A 22,792-nucleotide genomic window follows, 5' to 3' on the forward strand; every position below is an offset into this window, starting at 1 on the left:
AGTTAAAGAAACTGAAATTGCGTGATTACTTACCCCAATATTAAACATCCCCGTAAAATACTCCATATTTGCTTGAATGAACCAAATGTTGCTTAAACCTAGTTCATCACTTCTCTTCTTAGCACGAATTAATGATAATTCCTTGTTTTCTATTAGTATAACCTAGATTTCACACAGGAAACAATAGTATATTCAGTAAACTAGTTTAGACATTAAAGCCAACTATTATTACTGTATTTACTAGCTTTAATAATGTTGATCATATTATGTTGATCCTTATTGTTGTGCTGTGGGAGACCTGGGTTGGATCTCTGGGCTGGAAAGATCCCTTGGAGAAGGGAACAGCTACCCACTCCAGTATTCTGGCCTGGAGAATTTCACGGGCAGAGGAGTCTGGCAGGCTATACTGTCCATGGGGTCGCAGAGTCAGACACGACTGAGTGATTTTCACTTTCACTTCATTTTCACTATCCTGTGCTAGGACATATGCCAGATAGTACAGTACAAAAGCAAACAAGGTCCTTGAACCCTTGGAGCTTATAGATATGGTGATACAAGTGAGACAGGTAATTATAATACAGCAAGCGGTGAGTGCTTAATCAAAGACATATAATGTGTTATCAAAGCATGTAAACTTGATGACTAAGAGAGGTTTTAGTCATTTAATATTAAAGAATAACATATTAATTGAGGCCTGAAAAATGAATAGAAATTAGCTGGAGGAATGAAGCAGTGTTTCTGGTGGAGAGAGGGACATGTGAGAAAGATACAGTGGGTTTGAAGAACTGAGAAGACTGGTATAGTTGGGGTACAGTGAGCGATGCTGGAGCTTGGAGTGGGGAGACAGGGTGTGGAGAGTAGAAATCAGACTGGAGAGGTAATGGGAGTCAAGATCACACGGGATAAAAGGACAACCAGTTGCTTGCAATGCATAGTATGGATTGGTGGGGCCAAGGCAAAAGGCAGGGCAGCAAGTTACAAATTTCTGATAGTAAGCCAGGCCAAGGAAGACAGGAGACATCACTGATTTGGATGAAGAAAAGTGGGCAGACTTAGGTCACTTTCATCATTCTCATTCTTAGTTTGGTCCTTATTTTGTCCTTACTTTTGTCTTTATGGAAAAATTCTGGACCTTTTTGTATAAAAAGCTTGTCAGAGGATATTTGGTGTCAAAGGTTTCCAGCCTTTATTCTAGCCAAGATTTTCCTTCTCCAATTTCAACCTCTCTAAGTTTCCAGACCTTTTAGGAAGGGAAAAAAAGACACCAGACCCTGACTCTGCATCTCCAGGATTCTGCTCTGTGAGCTCTCTTCCTCTTACTCCAACCACGAAATTGTTGTTTTCCTTGGTGATGAAACAGATGCCTGCCTCTTTCTCCTCATAGTCCTCATTTATTTACTAAGAAAGATAAAGAATAATGTCTTCCACTCTCTATCATTCTGGCCAGTTTATGAGTTCTTCCACATTTTTCCTTCTGAGAATAATCACTTTAATTATTTTGTAATTTCCAGAGAGCTCACAAGCAAAGAATTGTAATTTGAAAAAATGACATTAAGTTCTAGCTTTTATGCTAAAAGCTGGGAGGAAATGATTTACTATGACAAAAGACTAAAAATGGCACCAACTTCTAACAAATGGTGATGGTGATTGTATAAATTACAGTACATTTACTCAAAAACATATTATGAAGTCACATTTCAGTGATGATATTTAAAACTACTTGCAATAGGAAAAAAAACATTTATGACGTAAGATTGAGTGAAAGCAGGTGGTTGAAATTGTATTTGCGGTCTTAGAATTTGCAGCCACAAGCATCCTTCTGAACAATGGTTTAATGAGCACATGGGGGGAAATGCATTTGGTGGATCAGAGTGATAGAACTGGGGTTTATCTTTTTCTTTAAAAAATATTTTTACAATTCTGATACAATGACTAAAAACCAAGGCACCAAAGAATATGCTCAACAAGTTCCAGAAGCTAGTATTTCAAGTACAAAATAATGTTGACAATTAAACTGGTTTCATCATTAATTATTTAATAGTTAAATAATTATTTCTTTTATAAAAAATAAAAACTGTACGTGGCCCTAACTCTTTCCCCCTAAGATTCTGAATCTCAGAAGTGTAGTTCAACGAAAAATAAAATGCCTGTGCCTCATATCTGACCTCAGTGAATGATTATCAACTCAAAGAGGGATAAGCCAGACTCAGCTAATTGAACTGTGCAGTTTCTTATCATCTATCATTCAGACTTTACCTGGCATGATGGCAGCACATGAGCTAGGACAATCCCAACATGGCCCTGAAAAAGGCAAGAAAAGGAACAAGTTAACTTTGGTCTCTCAGGCTTTTGTTTATTCTGAGACAACAATCTTGTCATACAAAAACATGTCCTTGAGTGTAAGGTAGTAAAGTCACTTCGTCTTGGAAAGGCTAAAGAGAATAAAGAAGAGATACGATACCCCACCACTGCAGAAATCCACAATTCTGTCTCCAGGTTTGGCTTGATTTGTCACCATATAAACAAGGTTGTTCAACTGTTGCTGCTTCCTCAAAGCTCGATCACTGGACATTTTACCTGGGAAAGGGATGAAGACAGTGACACATTAGGTATTGCAGGGACTGGGAAGGCACCAGTGCACTAGACCAGCAGCATATAGGAAGACTGGCACAGACGTAAGTGAGTACCATTCCATGTGACCCACCATGAGAGGATTAGAGAACTGGAACCCAGAGGTGAAATCTCTTTTTGCTTAATTTTACTTTTATTCTTACCTAACTATTCTTTTCGAGGAGGAAATGGCAACCCACTCCAGTATTCTTGCCTGGAGAATTCCATGAACAGAGAAGTCTGGTTGGGCTGCAGTCCGTGGGGTACCAATGGGTCAGACGCGACTGAGTGACTAACACAACTATTCTTTTAATTGTCATTGACAGAAAAATCTATGAAAAAATGTCTTTGAAAGAGAGGAAAGAATAAGTGTAAACTAACTTCAGAGTCATAAATAGTTTAATAAATGTTCAGTTCAGTTCAGTTCAGTCACTCAGTCATGTCCACCTCTTTGCGACCCCATGAATCGCAACACGCCAGGCCTCCCTGTCCATCACCAACTCCCAGAGTTCACCCAAACTCATGTACATCAAGTTGGTGATGCCATCCAGCCATCTCATCCTCTGTCGTCCCCTGCTCCTCCTGCCCCCAATCCCTCCCAGCATCTGAGTCTTTTCCAATGAGTCAACTCTTCACATGAGGTGGCCAAAGTACTGGAGTTTCAGCTTTAGCATCATTCCTTCCAAAGAAATCCCGGGGCTGATCTCCTTCAGAATGGACTGGTTGGATCTCCTTGCAGTCCAAGGGACTCTCAAGAGTTTTCTCCAACACTACAGTTTAAAAGCATCAATTCTTTAGTGCTCAGCTTTCTTCACAGTCCAACTCTCACATCCATACATGACTACTGGAAAAACCATAGCCTTGACTAGACAGACCTTTGTTGGCAAAGTAATGTCTCTGCTTTTGAATATGCTATCTAGGTTGGTCACAACTTTCCTTCCAAGGAGTAAGCGTCTTTTAATTTCATGGCTGCAGTCACCATCTGTAGTGATTTTGGAGCCCCCCAAAATAAAGTCTGACACTGTTTCCACTGTTCCCCCATTTATTTCCCATGAAGTGATGGGACCAGATGCCATGATCTTAGTTTTCGGAAAACGGAGCTTTAAGCCAACTTTTTCACTCTCCTCTTTCACTTTCATCAAGAGGCTTTTGAGTTCCTCTTCACTTTCTGCCATAAGGGTGGTGTCTGTTACTGGAGGAATAAAAATTAACAGTAATAGTCTCTTCCCTCTATCCCTCTTAGAGACATAGTATAAAGATTATCTAATTTCAGCACATATTTAAATCTCCTTGGAGAAGAGAGACCTATAATAATAAAAACATCTTTATTCTCTAACTGGCACATCTGTGAACTCTTAATTCTTCTGGTTAAGACACTTGGAACACAGGTGTCACATTGTCTAAAATACATCAATTGTTATTGCATTTAGAAATAAATTAGATTTTCTTATTTCTGCTTTGAAGCTTCCTTTCCTCATGAGTCAGACACAGAAATTTAATGTAATTAGAGATAGAAGATAGGGCATTTCCAAGCACGAAATGCCTTGGGCCTAGCAATATGAAAACATCTTAACTTTCCTTTCAAAAGCCATCGGTCAAGTCCACTAAAATATCTTCAGAAAAATGAATACAAGTATTTGTTTTAACATATTTCTAATGCACTGTTCATCAGAGCAAGATTTAAAAAATATAAGGGTAGCTTTCAGTGAAGTGTGTGTGTGTTAGTTGCTCAGTCTTGTCCGACTCTTTGCGACCCCACAAACTGTAGCCTGCTAGGCTTCTCTGTTCATGGAATTCTCCAGGCAAGAATACTGGAGTGGATTGCCATTCCCTTCTCTGGAGGATCTTCCTAACCCAGGGATCGAATCCTGGTCTCCTGCATCACAGACAGATTCTTTACTGTTTGAGCTACAGGGAAGTTCAGTGATAAATATAAAAGGAAAAATGCAGATAATCTTTTGGGCGTGATCAAAAATTATTTACAGATAACAAGTTTCCCCACTCCATTTTCACAGAAAAATATTATGCTTTTTTCTTTTGTATTTTCCTTCTTTTTTCCATTACTAAAATTAAAACATTGGGAAACTTTTAGGAAAAAACAGAAAATGTGAATTTAAAAAGATCTATATGAGATAAAAAGTCATTTTTCTATGTACTTTTCTATTTTTAGTATATGTACTTCCAACTATACCCGTAAGTTCATAATTTTCTAGACAGCATAGAAAACATTATAAATCTTTCTGTGTCTATGAATTTGTTTTTACACTGTAAGTTTTAATGGCAGTGAAAATTTTATTAACTACCTATACCCAATTTATTTAACCAATTTCCTACTGTAACAACATGGTCATTATCATACACCTGACTCATTGTGTGCATTCTTAATTATTTAGCATGGCCTAATGTGAATTTCAAACATGAAAAGCATTGAAATCAATAGTTTGGTGACTTCATTTGTGAAGACTGTTTCATGTACTTATTTTAATTTTTATCTAATAGCAAACTATTTAAACAGTTAGTAAAAGCCCCTGTGATTTTGTGGACAGCCATTCCTAAGAGGTTTTATTATGACAATTTTTAAACACAAGGCAAAGTTGAAAGAATCAACATTCAGTGAATGACTTTGTACCCTCTACCTAGATTCTACCATTAACAGCCTACTAGAGTTGGCAATGGCACCCTACTCCAGTACTCTTGCCTGGAGAATCCCATGGACAGAGGAGCCTGGTAGGCTGCAGTCCATGGGGTCGCTGAGGGTCGGATACGACTGAGTGACTTCACTTTCACTTTTCACTTTCATGCATTGGAGAAGGAAATGGCAACCCACTCCAGTGATCTTGCCTGGAGAATCCCAGGGATGGGGGAGCCTGGTGGGCTGCTGTCTATGGGGTCGCACAGAGTCGGACACGACTGAAGTGACTCAGCAGCAGTAGCAGCAGAGTTGGTTCATCACACTTCTATCTTTCCATCCCTCTATGCATCCAGTCATAAATCCCCCTAATTGTCTATTTTTATTATGGCAGTGTAGTTTTTATTTGGCAGAAGAAGAATAAGAACAAGGAAGGGGAAGAAGGGGCAGGAATCAGAAGGCAAAAAGGAAAAGTACTTTTGAGGCCCTTGGGAGAGTGAGAGTCACAAATGCTGCTATTAAATGGAGCCATCAAGTGGCAAAGAAACTAGCACTGGCATTTGAGTCTTTGGTGTGTTTGCGGATTTCTTAACAATTCTTAGCCAAAGGATTTTCAAAAAAGAAAGTGAAAAGGAATTGTCTTTTGTTAAGAATAAGGAGATAAGAAAATAAAACTTACTTAATGGAATATCTAACAGTAAGTTCTGTACTGTACTTCTATCAGATATTTAGAATGGCCTAACTTTCTCAGGTTTGTTTCAAAAGCAAATGTTGATGAAGATCTGTTTTACTTGCTAAACCTGCCTCTTTGCATATGAAGAATCTGTGCTTAAATAAAGGCAAAAAGGGACCTTTCAGGGTTCTGTTTAAATACAGAGACTATTAAATTGCCCATAACATTCACAGGTTGAACTAAAAATACAGTAGCATGAGGCCTAGGTGCTTCATGGAAAAACTGCATCTAATAAAGAATTCCTCCTCACCATTCTAGTTTTATAAATATTATGAAGCTCCTGGAAACATGAATAGGATCTTTAATATGTTAAACCAGGTAAGAAAGTGGTATTTTGATTATGCTTTGTCAGATGACAATACATTAGTAAATTTGGTGTTTTAAGGGCTGTAATAACTCTAATAAAGAAACTAAATCAGAAAAAAAAGAAAGACATATTTTGAGATATGGTATTCATTTAAAAACCAAATTGTACTTTTTATTTAAACCCAATATTCTTGTGCCTGATGCCATTTACATGTATAAAAGTATTTTTTTTTAACTTGACTAAAAATGATGGTTCTTTAGGTGTCATCATGAAAAAACAAAACCCAAGAAGCAAGTGTTTTAATATAAATGATCCTATTTATCCTGTGATGTAAATTCTTCTACAGTAGAGTCTGTTGTCTAAATCAAGTTAGGAGGAACCTGATTATTTAGACAACTTCATTGTTCGCATTACACAAAAATAAAGTACAGGGTAAAGGAGCCAATTTTTAAACTAAGGAAGCACCATATTAGGATACTGGTATTTTTGGTCAGTTCAAAGCATCAAATAAAGCAGGACCGAAAAAAAAAAAAAAAAAAAAGCCATGGATGGAAAATGTACACGTGTGCAGTCAGGACACCTGCTCAGTCTAGCATCAATAAATAGTGCTCAAGATCAGGCAGCTTTTTTAAAATAAATTTTTTATTGCAAGATATTGCTTTACAATATTGTGCTGGTTTCTGCCATACACCAATCTAGGCAGCTCTTAATTTATTCCTTCTCGGTCGGAAGCAACAAAGTACGTTGAATGTTATAAATTACTGGTAAAAAGGAAAATGGATGGGTGCTTGGATACATTTTAGCTTTAAAAAGATTCATTTGCTGTTTTGTTTTCTAAGTATTTCTTTGAGATGTAGCACACCACTCTCATTCTGTGAAATTTTTTTTAATCATTAAATATGGAGATAAAGGAGATGGCTAAAACTAATGGTGCAGGGATTTTTTTAAAATACATTTTTGTTTGGAAAGTTATCAAATCAAGAGGGCAAGAGTAAATTTCCACAGCAGAGACGCCTGTAATAGGTTGCAGAGAAGGTATGAGACAGCTGAATACACAGGGTGCACCAATAGGGCCTTTGGCAGGTGAGAAGGAACGTAATAACCACACATGTTCATGTTTTCAAGAAGCCCAAAACATTAAGACAAATATCATGTTTCAAAGGGTAATGGCCAGCGATGCCCAAATTCCACCTTCAGGGTAGCCATGGTTTTCATGCTGCGAAGAGTCACTAGGCTTCAAGTATATGCCCAGGAGTTGTCTACAGGCTGAGGACACAATGCAAAGTAAGACAGTCCCTGTGTCTAAGAAGTGCCTAAGAAGGGTGCCTAAGAAGACGGTATGCAGCTATGAGTATTCATTATGTGCAAAGTATGTGTACTGCAGATACAGAACTACCTGTTTGAGACATCACTCGGGATTTTACTGAGATGTGGGGTATCTCAGCTGAGTCTCTGAGGAAGAACAGAAACCTGCCAGGTAGAATGGGTGGGGAAAGCATGCTAAAAATGACACGGCAGGGACTTCCCTGGTGGTTCAGTGATAAAGAATCTGACTGCCAATGCAGGTGACACAGGTTCGATCCCCGGTCCAGGAAGATCCCACACGCCACTGAGCAACTACGCCCGTGGGCCACGAGTTCTGAGCCCATGTGCTCCGGAGCCTATGCTCTGCAACAAGAGAAGCCACTGCAATGAGAAGTTCACACGCAGCAACAAAGAGTAGCTCTGACTTGCGCAACTAGAGAAAGACTGTGCAAAGCCACAAAGACCTAGCACAACCAAAAAAATAATAAAATGAAAAAAAAATTTTTTTTAAGTGTGATATGGTATATTTAGGGGAGAAACTGCAATTAGCTCACTTGTGCTTGAAAATGAGGATCCATGAGAAAGTGGTAGAGCATGGGATAGACCTGAGAATTTGGCAGGGCCAGATGGGAAAGGGCATGCTTGTTATCTTGTTTCTTTGTGCTGCAGAGAAAACAGTCTTACTTTATACTTAACATGTATGCTTAGAGCTCCTTACAGACAAGTTCTCTTTGAATAGACAGCTTTGTTATTTTTACATTATTCCATATTAAGATGTTCTTTTATACTGCTATCCTGCAACATTTTAAATTCTGGATAGAGTATATCCACAAATCAGATAGAATTATACATAAATTCATGTGGAGCATTCAACCTCAACTGATACTAATGTCATTAAATGATGTAATTAAGAAAATAAAATTAAATAAATTGAACTTACTGAATCATTTCAAGCTCTGCTGTTCTAGACCAAGAATGCCTTTGGATCCTTACTGGATTCTTTTCACTCTCCTTCCCGGGCTTCTCTCCCCATGGCGGTCCCTGAAATGCTGTGCACACCAGGTTCTCTCTCTCTTTCACAGCTCATCACTATGGGTGATTTTCTGGAGTATATTACTAAAAAGTCCCTTCCAAAACTACCCATGAAAATACCTGTCCTTACTTAAAATACTTTTAAAGGCTCCCCTCTGCCTTATGAAAAAACTTCTTGGAAAGAAAGCAAGGCCTTTAATGATCTGGGCCCTGTTAATTTGCCGACCCTCTTTCTGCTACTTTCATACTATACCCTCTATGTTCCAGCCTCTCTGAACAATGGCTATAGTTCCTTGAATATATCACTGCCGGTGAGTCAGCTGCTTTATAAATTTTGTTCTCTTTGCTTGAAACCTATTCTTCACTCCTGGCTACACTGACATGAATTCCTATTATAATAGGTTTTTTTTTTTAAAGACAAAAACAAAAAAGTTACTTTTTTAAACTCCTTGTCACTATCCAAAACACTTTTATACTATAAAGGCTGTTTTTTTACATTGTAAAGGCTGTTATTATTAACTACTGAAAAAAGTTTTCTTATTTTAAAATGATTACTAAGGCATTATTCATTATACCAACTATCCCAAAAAGGACTGTTAGCTGAAATTGCTTCTGTTTACATGAAATAGATACAGATGATTTTTTCTGGAATTACATAAATTTGGGCCCAATTAAATGGAAAGACTATTAGGAGACTGACAGGCACATAACACGTGCTCAATAAAAGTTTAATGAATGAATTTTCTCTATAATTATGACTTAAACAGCATTTTAAGGCAGTTAACTTTTGAAGGTACTAAGTATGAAAACAAATTCAATCATATTTGAAAGTATACTGTACTGAAATAGAAAAAGGAGTCAACTATGAAACAGTGTTTTAGGTGGGGATGGAAAAGTTTCTGAAAACTTTTAAGAGGAAATAAGAAAGCTGCCATTTAAAGCTATACCAAAAACTAGAAAAGCATGAATACAATTCCTAAAGAAATGCCTGAGAAGATGCATGAAACTAAGCAGCAATGTGAAGCTTATACTTTAGGTTAGGGGAAACTTGTTTAAATTTTGGAAATTACTTATTGGAAATACTGAAAATTAGAATTGTCTGAATTTGCAATTTTTAAAGCCAGTTGCAGGTTTCACTAATCCTCTTGGCCATACTAACCTCAGAGTGGCAGTATTCTTCTAACAATAGACACTAATCATCTATTACCTTTGCCCTCTGTCTCCCACCCCCAGCCCATCCACACATCTCACAGTGCAGTCTATGAAATCAACAATAGTGTATCAGTGCGAAGGCATTTTCACTCTGATAGTTTTGTTACAGATATTATTAGAGCAATAATTATTAGTTAGAAATTCAAAATGCTAAAAGAAGCCAATTTATTCTTCTCTAAATTGAGGAATATTGACCTCATAAACTACCTCAATCAATCATTTAACCAACAAATCAACCAACTAAACTGACCTACACAGACTTGTTCTAGACAACGTTAGGGACACAAAGATGCCTATCACTTGATTTCTGTCCTTCATGAACTTACACCTTATTTAAAATAGTACAAAAACCATTACACTTGGCCTTAGGAGATGAATATTATTAACCACAATGTACAATAATTTTATGACATTTTAACAGCCCTAACTTAAAAATTCATAGTTCTTTCATTAAAGTTTCTAAGATGATTGATAACAGTTTCTGTTTATATGATGCTTTGCAGTTTATTAAGCACCTGCACATTTGATAGAGCATCTAACTTCAAGACTGTTAGGTTGTCAGGTGGATAACCTATTCCTTTTTTCACAAATGAGGACACAGCACTGAAGAGACTGCTCAGACTTAGCACTTGCTAAAGACACACAGCTGATAGGCAGAGAAGCTGGGTTTTTAACCAAGGATTTCTAACTTTCAGTTCAGTTCAGTTCATTTCAGTTGCTCAGTCATGTCCGACTCCTTGTGATCCCATGAATTGTAGCACGCCAGGCCTCCCTGTCCATCACCAACTCTCGGAGTTCACTCAAACTCATGTCCATCGAGTCGGTGATGCCATCTATCCATCTCATCCTCTGTCGTCCCCTTTTCCTGCTGCCCCCAATCCCTCCCAGCATCTGAGTCTTTTCCAACGAGTCAACTCTTCACATGAAGTGGCCAAAGTACTGGAGTTTCAGCTTTAGCATCATTCCTTCCAAAGAACACCCAGGACTGATCTCCTTTAGAATGGACTGGTTGGATCTCCTTGTAGTCCAAGGGACTCTCAAGAGTCTTCTCCAACACCACAGTTCAAAAGCATCAATTCTTCGGCACTCAGCTTTCTTCATAGTCCAACTCTCACATCCATACATGACTACTGGAAACACCATAGCCTTGACTAGACAGACCTTTGTTGGCAAAGTAATGTCTCTGCTTTTCAATATGCTATCTAGGTTGGTCATAACTTTCCTTCCAAGGAGTAAACGTCTTTTAATTTCATGGCTGCAATCACCATCTGCAGTGATTTTGGAGCCCCCCAAAATAAAGTCTGACACTGTTTCCACTGTTTCCCCATCTATTTCCCATGAAGTGATGGGACCAGATGCCATGATCTTCATTTTCTGAATGTTGAGCTTTAAGCCAACTTTTTCACTCTCCTCTTTCACTTTCATTAAGGGGCTTTTTTTAGTTCCTCTTCACTTTCTGCCATAAGGGCGGTGTCATCTGCATATCTGAGGTTATTGAGATTCCTCCCGGCAATCTTGATTCCAGCTTGTGCTTCTTCCAGCCCAGAGTTTCTCATGATGTACTCTGCATATAAGTTAAATAAGCAGGGTGACAATATACAGCCTTGACATACTTCTTTTCCTATTTGAAACCAGTCTGTTGTTCCATGTCCACTTCTAACTGTTGCTTCCTGACCTGCATACAGGTTTCTCAAGAGGCAGGTCAGGTGGTCTGGTATTCCCATCTCTTTCAGAATTTTCCAGTTTCTTGTGATCCACACAGTCAAATGGTTTGGCATAGTCAATAAAGCAGAAATAGATGTTTTTCTGGAACTCTCTTGCTATTTCCATGATTCTAACTTTAGGTTCAGTCTTCTTTCCAATAGGGTTCTATTTCTTACACAGATGACTTTGTGATTTCAGAATCCCAGGCCTGGTTCCCTTTCTTATGTGTTCAAGGAAACAAGGTTATTTTCTAGCAGAGAAATGAGGGAAGCCTCTAACAATCATACCTTAGGGAAAAAAGGTTAATTCTTCAGAATCAGTCATAAAATGTATTTTATTTCAGTTTTCCTCTAAATAAAATTTCCCAAAAGCAGGCTTACCAGTAAAAAGGATCAATTTAAGTTCTGAACTTCAATATTGCAGAATATATCACTAAGGTATTATCTGAAGGTCTCATAAGTCACTCTGTTTAATGAGTTGACCTTTGGTTGTCACCCTTTCCAGAAAAAGACCATTTCCTCACCTTGTACTGTAGCAAAATTTTAAATTTTATAGAAAAGTGACATGCGGAGGCTGAGCAATCAATTTGTTGCGAAACTGGATTATCCAGGAGAAAAAAAAAGAAAATAGATGGGATGATCTTTCATGTTATAGTACTATAGATGCTGACAAATATAGCATGCACCTTCACCCTTCTATATCTAATTCCAGAGCATCTTTTTAAAAAATAACTACTAAAAGTATTCAAGCAAGATACAGAATTGAGGGATGAAAATCGAAGAAAGTATAGCCACATTGTTTGCCAAATCAAAACTTCGGTTTTGTTTATAAAAGAGCTTAGATACATTGAATAGTGGACATTTTTTAAAAAACTTCTTATTGCTGCTATTTTCTTCTCTAAGATGAATAAAACTTTTGACTTCAGAATACCACAGTTAATTGAACACATATATTTTCATTTCATTCAAATGTTATTTACACCACACAAAATAAACATTTCTTTGCCCTGGAATTTAGTGAAAAAAAAAAATTCACAATATCTTCCAAGTTGCCCACAAGACCAAATTGAAATGCTTTAAAACAACAAAAGTTAACTCTAGAATATAAGTATTTATTTCTTTTCCAGGGGATTAAATTAACAAAAGTAAGAGCTTTTAATACTTCCATTAACTTTTGAGATCATTCAAGTAATCCTCAATTTGACTTTTCATTTGATGTTTCACTGTATTTAGGTCAAATGATACACTAGTAACCTGAATAGTGAGTGTTAACTTTCCTGAAGTTAAACTTTCCTATTTTTAAAAATAGCTTCTCATGTGCATAGTATTCCAACTTCTACTATGATACGACCCATAGGTTTTCTTGTTTGATTTTTTTCAAATATTTCATTTTGATTAAAAAAATGAAAATGGTGTATATCTAAGGTGGTATGGTCCCCAATTCTTTTATAATATTAATACTATATTAATATACAGTATTTCCCTCAAGAGGTGGCATCTATGTCTGCTCCCTTGAATTGAGCTCTGTGCAGATTTGACTGGCGTAACCGAGAAGAAACACTGTGCACGCTTCTGGTCGGTTCCACATCCTATCTTTTGAGACACTTGCTCTCGGAACACAAACCATGCTTTAGGAAGCCAACTCTCTCCAGCTGATGATGTATGAACAAACAAGTTCTACCATGTCCTACCTGAGTTGTGTGTATGTGTTCACCTGCTCAATTGTGTCTGACTCTTGGTGGCCCCATAAACTGAAGCCCACCAGACTCCTCTGCTCATAGAATTTTCCAAGCAAGAATACTGGAGTGGGGTGCCATTTCCTACTCCAGGGGATCTTCCTGACCCAGGGATCAAACCTGCGTCTCCTCTGTTTGCAGGAGGATTCTTCACCGCTAGTACCAACTGAGATGACCTTCTGAGTTGAGGATTTGTGAATAAAATACATAAGTGTTGTTTTCAACTCACTAAGCTTGTTGGTACATTTATGCAGCTATAGATCATACGAATGACATCCTAACACTGGATTTGTGAGGATTATCATAATTGAACAGTATTTATTCAGGCATCTACCTATACATGAACTGTGAAGTTGGAGAAGACTCTTGAGAGTCCCTTGGACTGCAAGGAGATCAAACCAGTCAATCCTAAAGGAAATCAATCCTGAATATTCATTGGAGGGACTGATGCTGAGGCTGAAGCTCCAATACTTTGGCCACCTTATGCAAAGAGCTGATTCATTGGCAAAGACCCTGATACTGGGAAAGATTGAAGGCAGGAGGAGAAGGGGACAACAGAGGACGAGATGGTTGGATGGCATCACTGACTCAATGGACATGATTTTGAGCAAGTTCCAGGAGATGGTGAAGGACAGGAAAGTCTGGCATGCTGCAGTCCATGGGGTTGCAAAGAGTCAGACATGATTGAGTGACTGAATAACAACAACCTATACAAGAAATGGTGCTGGATACGATGACAGTAACCAAAATAGAGGACTGTTATTATACATAAGAATTAATAGCCCAAGGCAATGGTATTCATTACAAGTTAGAGAGGGACTCCTCTATAAACCTCAGAGGTAGTCTTGAATTCCAGTCCTACTATTTCTTTTCTCTTTCTGATAGTCCTAAACCTTATGAGCCTAAATGTAAAGAATGTTGGGATCTAAGCAGCAAGGGATGGTGGAAAGAAAAAGATAATGGTAAGGAACCCAGGTATAGGCATGCGTAGAGATGGGGACAATGATCCAAATACATATTCAAGAGATACCAAATGTGGTATTGATATTCACACAGGTCTAGAGAGAGCGGTCGCTAGCAGACCAACGGGGGTCTCCAGATAGCAGCGTTGAGGGAAAAGTAGGTTTATCAACGGGCACTTGTGGGTGGCAGAACTTATACTAAGTCACAAGAGATGAAAGATCTAAAAAGGCTGCACTGAAACTGTTCCATTTGGGAGGCTGGAGTTTACTAATATATGGATACACTAGTTCAGGGCCTGGGTAGAGCAGGCGAAGGGCTGCAGGCTGCAGCTGCTAAGTCGCTTCAGCTGTGTCCGACGCTGTGCGACCCCATAGACGGCAGCCCACCAGGCTCCCCCAGCCCTGGGATTCTCCTGGCAAGAACACTGGAGCAGGTTGCCATTTCCTTCTCCAATGTATGAAAGTGAAAAGTGAAGTGAAAGTGAGAAGTGCTCAGTCATGTCCAACTCTCAGTGAAGGCAGGTACTGACATTTTTCCCTAAACTGGAATTTCATTATCTTCCTCCCTCTCTCTGGTTCTTTCATTATAACCTCTGCAGAGTAGTTATTAATTTAGCAAAAAAATTTAAGCACTCATTATATATCTAGTCCTGATCAAGGAGCTAGAACTCAATGGAAAGCAAGAGAGATTCTGATATTTCAAGGAAGAGAGTTTGACAACAAACAGTTAAATCAAGTGATAAATGATATGAAGGAAATGAAAATAGAATGATATGGTTGAAATTGACCTGGTGGAATTTTAGATTAGGTGGCTAAGAAAAGTCCTATTGAGCAACAAACAAAACTGAGATCTGAACGACAAGAATCTAGCCATGTGAAACAAGAGGAAAAAACACTTCATAGAGAAAGAACTACTGATGTGGTCATCAGGGAAAGAATGTTTGAGGAAGATAATTATAATTATACAAATATATATTTCTTCATCACTAATATATAAATAAAGTCACTGATGAGATATTCTTATTTGTTGGTATTAGCACAACTGAATGATTATTATGTGCTAAAAATGTTTTATTTATTGTTTCAGTCCTTTGTCAGGAGGTTGGTGCTGTTACTTCATTGTGAGATGAATAAATCTTACAAAAAAAAGAGTAACTTGCCTCGGTCATATAGTTATACCACGGTACAGCCAAGGTTAAATTCTGCCAGTCTCACTGCAGGGCCTAGGCTCCTACCCACTACCCCAGGAATGACAAATCTTTATAAGATTTTTTGAACAGGACACAAATATATACAGGGCTATCTATCTGTTAAACACTGTTTTGTTAAAGTTACTGTCTTTTTTAGAAAAAACAAATACAACTTTTTTTTTTTCTAGTTTAGTATACACTGCTGCTTTCTTTGTGTGGTATAAATATATATTTCACCTGTATTTCAACACAAGATTTCTACTCATCATTATTGAATATCAGTCTTTTGTATTTTGGTAATATACAGCATTCCAATCTCAAAGTCAGCGTGAAATGCATGCTAAAGTCAACTTTTAAGAAGAGTGTCATGCAATGAGAGTGCTGGAGTTGAATCATATGTACATAAATGTCTTTAACATAGTAAAATAACTTATTCAAAACTTGACTGGGTGGTTACTGTATATTCAGGGAAAGTGTTTCTTTTGGTCATAACCAAAGTTTGATAAATATTATTTGTAGGTTTTCATTCAAATCCCTAAGAAAGGCAATGCCAAAGAATGTTCAAACTACTGCACAATTGTACTCATCGTTGGCAAAGTAATCCTCAAAATTCTTCAAGAGAAGCTTCAACAGTACGTGAACTGAGAAATTCCAGATGTACAAGGTGGATTTAGAAAAGGCAGAGGAACCAGATACCAAATTGCCAACATCTGTTGGATCATCGAAAAAGCAAGAGAGTTCCAGAAAAAATTTATTTCTGCTTTATTGACCATGCCAAATCATTTGATTGTGTGGATCACAACAAACTGTGAAAAATTCTTAAAGAGATGGGAATACCAGACCACCTTACCTGCCTCCTGAGAAACCTGTATGCAGGTCAAGAAGCAACAGTTAGAAGTGGACATGGAACAACAGACTGGTTCCAAATAGGAAAAAGAGTATATCAAAGCTGTATATTGTCACCCTGTTTATTTAACTTTTATTCAGAATACATCATACGAAATGCTAGGCTGGATGAAGCACAAGCTGGAATCAAAATTGCTGGGAGAAATATCAATAACCTCATACAGGTAGATGACACCACCCTCATGGCAGAGAGCGAAGAGGAACTAAAGAGCCTCTTGGTGAAGATGAAAGAGGACAGTGAAAAAGTTGGCTTAAAACTCAACATTCAGAAAACTAAGATCATGGCATCCAGTCCCATCACTTCATAGCAAATAGATGGGCAAACAATGGAAACAGTAACAGACTTTATTTTCTTGGGCTCCAAAATCACTGCAGATGGTGACTTCAGCCACGAAATTAAAAGATGCTTGCTCTTTGGAAGAAAAGCTATGACCATCCTAGACAGCATATTAAAAAGCAGAGACATTACTTTGCCGACAAAGGTCCATCTAATCAAAGCTTTGGTTTTTCCAGTAGTCACGTATGGATGTGAGAGTTGGACCATGAAGAAAGCTGAGTGCTGAAGAATTGATGCTTTTGAACTGTGGTGTTGGAGAAGATTCTTGAGAGTCCCTTGGACTGTAAGGAGATTCAATCAGTCAATCCTAAAGGAAATCAGTCCTCAATATTCATTGGAAGGACTGATGCTGAAGCTGAAACTCCAATACTTTGGCCACCTGATGCAAAGAACTGACTCACTGGAAAAGACCCTGATGCTGGGAAAGACTGAAGGCAGGAGAAGAAGGTGACGACAGAGGATGAGATGGTTGGATGGCATCATTGACTCGATGGACATGAGTTTGAGCAAGCTCCGGGAGTTGGTGATGCACAGGGAAGCCTGGCATGCTGCAGTCCATGGGGTCGCAAAGAGTCAGATACGACTGAGTGACTGAACTGAACTGAATGGAATACTTCTAGCTGTACATTGCTTAGACTTTCAAGTGCAAAAGTCATGGTCAATAGTGAATTAAAAACTACAGTGTGTTAGTATGTACAAATGTGCATACACAAAACCAACCAACCAACCAAAGAACCAAAATAATCACAGCATGCTTGACATTTACTTGTTAAAGGAACACTTCCTGGATTCACATAATCATTAAAAAGAATTTTCAGAAATTCAGAACAGAAGAACTTGGAAGTAAATTTGAAGTAACTCAGAATGGGTAGACTTCTCTTATTACAAAGATGTTTCTTTTCTCTCCTTCCTCCGGTAGTTTAAAATTCCACACCTCTAGCAAAGACATTCAAATCTATAATTCAGCTAACGCTGTCCTCTGAAACTGTGTATCAGATCTAGATCAAGTTTTCTAATTACATCCTACCTATCTCTGTTTATGCCATTCAGGGACCTCAAACCAAACATATCCATGAATCAAACTCATTTGGCTTCCATTATGAAACCTGTTTCTTTTCTGGAATCCTATTTGTTAATGATACCACCATTTTATTCATCACCCAAAGCCATATCCTCATTTCACAGTCTTTTTATTTCTCACTTTTACTACTGCCACTGACTCAGAATTAAACACTGTCCTATATTCTCAACCTTTCACACCTATCCTTGAAAAATGCCAGTGTATTCATGCTGCTTCCCTTCTTGCAAGTCTTCAATGGCCTGGCAGAATAGATGTTAAAGATCGAGACCTCATTGTCTGACGCAGTTTACTTCCTGCCGCCTCTTTGCTCCTGCACTCTCACCATTCTTTGGTCCGATGGAACACTTAGATATTGTCTGAACGTATCATGCTATTTCACCTTTCTGAGTTTTTAAATGTATTGTTTTGTCATGCATACTACTGTCTCAGAAATCACTAACTGTTTCTGGAACATTAGCTCCTCAAGATATTAAGAGCTACTGGGAGGGAAACAAGGTCACATCCACAATCAGGTAGCCTTAGGCAATTCATATATTATTTAATTTTTTGGAGAATCACAATGCTCATTAGCATAGTGAAGGCTCTACAGAGTCTCGGAGTAGAAATACAGTGTTCTCGCAAATTATTTGACAACTGAATACCTTTACTATCTGATTCTCCTTAGGCACTATTTTAAGAACCCACTTCAGAAAACATTGCTTTATCTACTTCTTCACTTAGAAATGCCTATTCATCCTTCGAATTCACTTCCAATGAATGCAGTGAGAAAATGAAGACACAGACCAGATTCTTCAGACTACAAACCGTCTACCTCAGGACAAGTGTATCTCTTCCCAGGGACATCCAGAAATTATTAGTATACAAAACGTAGTCACATACTAGTTAGGCTCAATTCACTAAGTCAGCAACAAAAAGCAACAAAAAGCACCTAAAACATATTCCTTGAAAGTGAGTTATGAAAAATATATTTAGAAGCATGAAGACAATAGTTATTACAATATTTCTTCCTAAATATTAATTTAGAAAAAGAACATGGCATATTTAATGTAAACTTCTGAAATATTCTGAGAACACAGAGTCATAAGTAGTGGTCACCACAGTTAAAACAGATGCTTTGTTTAGTTATATACAGAAACAACAAATTCCTTATGAGAACCCTTGAAGATAATGTTTAAAACTTAACTTTTCTAGATACCCAATGAAACATATATGTAATATAAACATCAAAATATCTTCCCTAACAAACAGCCCCCAAATATATCATCTGACGTTTGTGATATGGACATGGTGGCATAGGGCATTTATGAGTAACACCTACACATTTCCATACCCACAAAACAGGCAAGTGAATCTCCTCATTCTTTAAAACAGGGAGACATATCTGGGTCACTTTCAAGAATTGTTAAAGTCAGGTTTGAACTCATGTATTTCCACCTATTATTTAGAACACACATATACGATACTCAGAGGCACCAAACATACAGAACAAAAAACATCTGGAGATGGTAGTTAGTCAAAATTTCCATCAATTTCCATTAGTTTACTCAAATCTTACAAGCCTGCAATTAGTTTCTACTTTCAAGTTAATAAAAGAAGTGAGAACTGCTCTCTTCATAAGCTAGTAAGAAACAGGTAGATCTCCTAAAGAATGGGACATTAAAATAAACAATTGTACTGATGGGCTTTAAAATTCACATATGGATGATTTAGCAAAAGACTTTGTACTTCCATTTATAATAAAAGAAACAACACAATGGTAACATTTGAGAATTGTAGTTGCCTTTTAAGGAATTATACCCAAACATCAAGAAAAAACGTACTGGGATTAGGAATAAGAAGCAGCAAAACTAAAAATAATCCATTAATTTATACAACCCCAAAAAAGTAATTTCTTTGCTAAAGTATATTTTGAAACATTGCAAACATTTCAAGAGGAAAAGAACAGCAGTTATAAAACTAAAACTGTCACTAGAAGTAGGAAAAAAAAAACCAACACATTTTCTTTCTATCACTAACAGACAAGTAAGAGAGCCATTTCAACAGCCAACTGACAAATATTTGTAGGGTGCTAAGCACTGACTCACTGGAAAAGACCCTGATGCTGGGAAAGATTGAAGGCGGGAGGAGAAGGGGATGACAGAGGATGAGATGGTTGGATGGTATCACCGACTCAGTGGACATAAGTTTGGGTAGGCTCTGGGAGTTGGTGATGGAGCGGAAGCCTGGCGTGCTGCAGTCCATGGGGTCACAAAGAGTCGGATACGACTGAGTGACTGAACTGAACTCAACTGAAGCACTGCTCTCAGGGTTGGGAATATAGCAGTTCGGGCTGCCACAGAAGACGTACTCCAGTGAAGGTAAACAGATGATACACACAAAACAAACATATTGCATCAGGGCTAAAAAGAAACATAAACAGAGAAAGGGGTCAAAGAGTAAAGGAGAGGAGACTTATTTTAGACAGGATGGATGATCTGAAAGGCACTTTCTGATAAGGTGACATGTGAGATCTGAATGAAGTGACCGAGTCAGCCATATGGATTGTTTGGGGAAGAGTTTTCCAGGCAAAGGGGATAACAGATAGAGTTAGTAAATAGGAGATGGACAGAAGATCAAAGAAATAGCCAGGGGTCAGAGTACGCAGGACTGTAAAATCTATGTAAGAACTTTGGGTTTTGAGTTAGATGCATTTTGTGACATTATTTGACATTTTAGAAAAAAATCTCCCAAGTGGCGCAGTGGTAAAGAATCCACTTGCCAAGGCAGGAGATGCTAGAGATGGGGGTTTAATCCCTGGGTTGGGAAGATCCTCTCGAAGAGGAAATGGCAACCCACTCCAGTATTCTTGCCTGGAGGACCCTGATGGACAGAGGAGCCTGGAGGGCTACAGTTCCTGGGGTTGCAAAGAATGAGACATGACTAAGCACGCATGCACCCATGTATTATAATGCAGGGCAAGTGTGTAAAATTCATTCTCTTTAAAAATGTGAAGACAACAGGTGCTCCAGGCCTCAGCAATTCAGGACAAATCTGATACAAGGTCAAAAAGAATCACAGAATCTCAGATTTGGAAAGACAACTAAAGATAATTTAATCCAACCACACCTCTAACGCTGTTACTAAAACCAATCTCTGTCTCTATAGTTTCTTCAGGATACAGTTGATGATAATTCACTGCCTGATATTAAAGTCACTTATGGAAAAAAATATATTGAAGATGGCGGAGGAGTAGGACAGGGAGAACACTTTCTCCCCCACAAATTCATCAAAAGAACGTTTAAACGCTGAGTAAATTCCACAAAACAACTTCTGAATGCCGGCAGAGGACATCAGGCACCCAGAAAAGCAACCCAAGTCTTCGAAAGGAGATTTTTAACTTTTGCTTTTTGGTATTTGTTATTAATTTTATACCTATATTTTCTTTATAATTTTTGCGACTTTGTTTTTTTTCTTTCTTTCTTTTCCTTCTTCTTTTCTTTAACATTGTATTTTTTAAATTCCAAACTCTACTCTAGATTTTTAATTTTTGCTTCTATGTATTTGTTACCAATTTTGTACCTTTAAGAACCCAATCTTCAGTACCCATTTTTCACTAGGGAGCGAGATTACTGGCTTGACTGCTCTCTCTCCCTTTGGACTCTCCTTTTTCTCCACCAGGTCGCCTGTGTCTCCTCCCTAACCCCTCTCTACTCTACCCAACTCTGTGAATTTCTGTGTGTTCCAGACGGTGGAGAACACTTAGGGAACTGATTACTGGCTGGATCTGTCTCCGTCCTTTTCATTCCCCCCTTTTATCCTACTGGCCACCTCTGCCTCCTTCCTCCTTCTTCTCTTCTCTGTATAACTCCATGAACATCTCTGAGCATCTCTGAGTTGTGGAGTGCACATAAGGAAGTGATTACTGGCTAGCCCACTCTCTCCTCTTTTGATTCCACCTCATCTCATTCGGGTCACCTCTAACTCCCTCCTCCCTCTTCTCCATGTAATGCTGTGAACCTCTCTGGGTGACACTCACGGTGGAGAAACTTTTCATCTTTAATGTAGATGTTTTATCAATGGTGCTGTATAGAAGGAGAAGTTTTGAAACTACTGTAAAAATAAGACCAATAACTGGAAGCAGGAGGCTTAAGTCCAAACCCTGACTCCAGGGAACTCCTGACTCCAGGGAACATTAATTGACAGGAGCTCATCAAACGCCTTCATACCTACACTGAAACCAAGCACCACACAAGGGCCAACAAGTTCCAGGACAAGACAAACCAAACAAATTCTCCAGCAACAAAGGAACACAGCCCTGAGCTCCAAGATACAGGCTGCCCAAAGTCACCCCAAAACCATCGACATCTCAAAACTCATTACTGGACACTTCATTGCACTCCAGAGAGAAGAAATCCAGCTTCACCCACCAGAACACTGACACAAGCTTCCTTAACCAAGAAACCTTGACAAGTCACCTGTACAAACCCACACAGGGCGAGGAAACGCCACAATAAAGAGAACTCCACAAACTGCCAGAATACAGAAAGGACACCCCAAACAATTTAAACAAGATGAAGAGACAGAGGAATACCCAGCAGATAAAGGAACAGGATAAATGCCCACCAAACCAAACAAAAGAGGAAGAGATAGGGAATCTACCTGATAAAGAATTCCAAATAATGATAGGGAAATTGATCCAAAATCTTGAAATCAAAATGGAATCACAGATAAATAGCCTGGAAACAAGGATTGAGAAGATGCAAGAAAGGTTTAACAAGGACCTAGAAGAAATAAAAGAGAGTCAATATATAATGAATAATGCAATAAATGAAATTAAAAACACTCTGGAGGCAACAAATAGTAGAATAACAGAGGCAGAAGATAGGATTAGTGAATTAGAAGATAGAATGGTAGAAATAAATGAATCAGAGAAGAAAAAAGAAAAACAAATTAAAAGAAATGAGAACAATCTCAGAGACCTCCAGGACAATATTAAACGCTACAACATTTGAATCATAGGGGTCCCAGAAGAAGAAGACAAAAAGAAAGACCATGAGAAAATACTTGAGG

At 38.2% G+C, this 22,792-nt stretch overlaps 1 protein-coding gene across 4 annotated transcripts in view; it reads right to left on the reverse strand.

Annotated features, from left to right (window-relative positions):
- Positions 1 to 22,792, reverse strand: part of GSTCD (glutathione S-transferase C-terminal domain containing) — a 151,707-nt gene that overhangs the window by 29,833 nt on the left and 99,082 nt on the right. For all 4 annotated transcript variants that reach the window (XM_027543904.1, XM_027543908.1, XM_027543906.1 and 1 more), the window contains 3 exons: positions 2,462 to 2,577; positions 2,257 to 2,301; positions 34 to 162 (listed from right to left, as the gene is read on the reverse strand). In XM_027543904.1, coding sequence (XP_027399705.1) covers positions 34 to 162; positions 2,257 to 2,301; positions 2,462 to 2,577 — 290 coding nt within the window. The remainder of the gene's footprint in view (positions 1 to 33; positions 163 to 2,256; positions 2,302 to 2,461; positions 2,578 to 22,792) is intronic.

Source organism: Bos indicus x Bos taurus, chromosome 6 (genome assembly GCF_003369695.1).
Source record: "Bos indicus x Bos taurus breed Angus x Brahman F1 hybrid chromosome 6, Bos_hybrid_MaternalHap_v2.0, whole genome shotgun sequence".
Classification (NCBI taxonomy): Eukaryota; Metazoa; Chordata; class Mammalia; order Artiodactyla; family Bovidae; genus Bos; species Bos indicus x Bos taurus.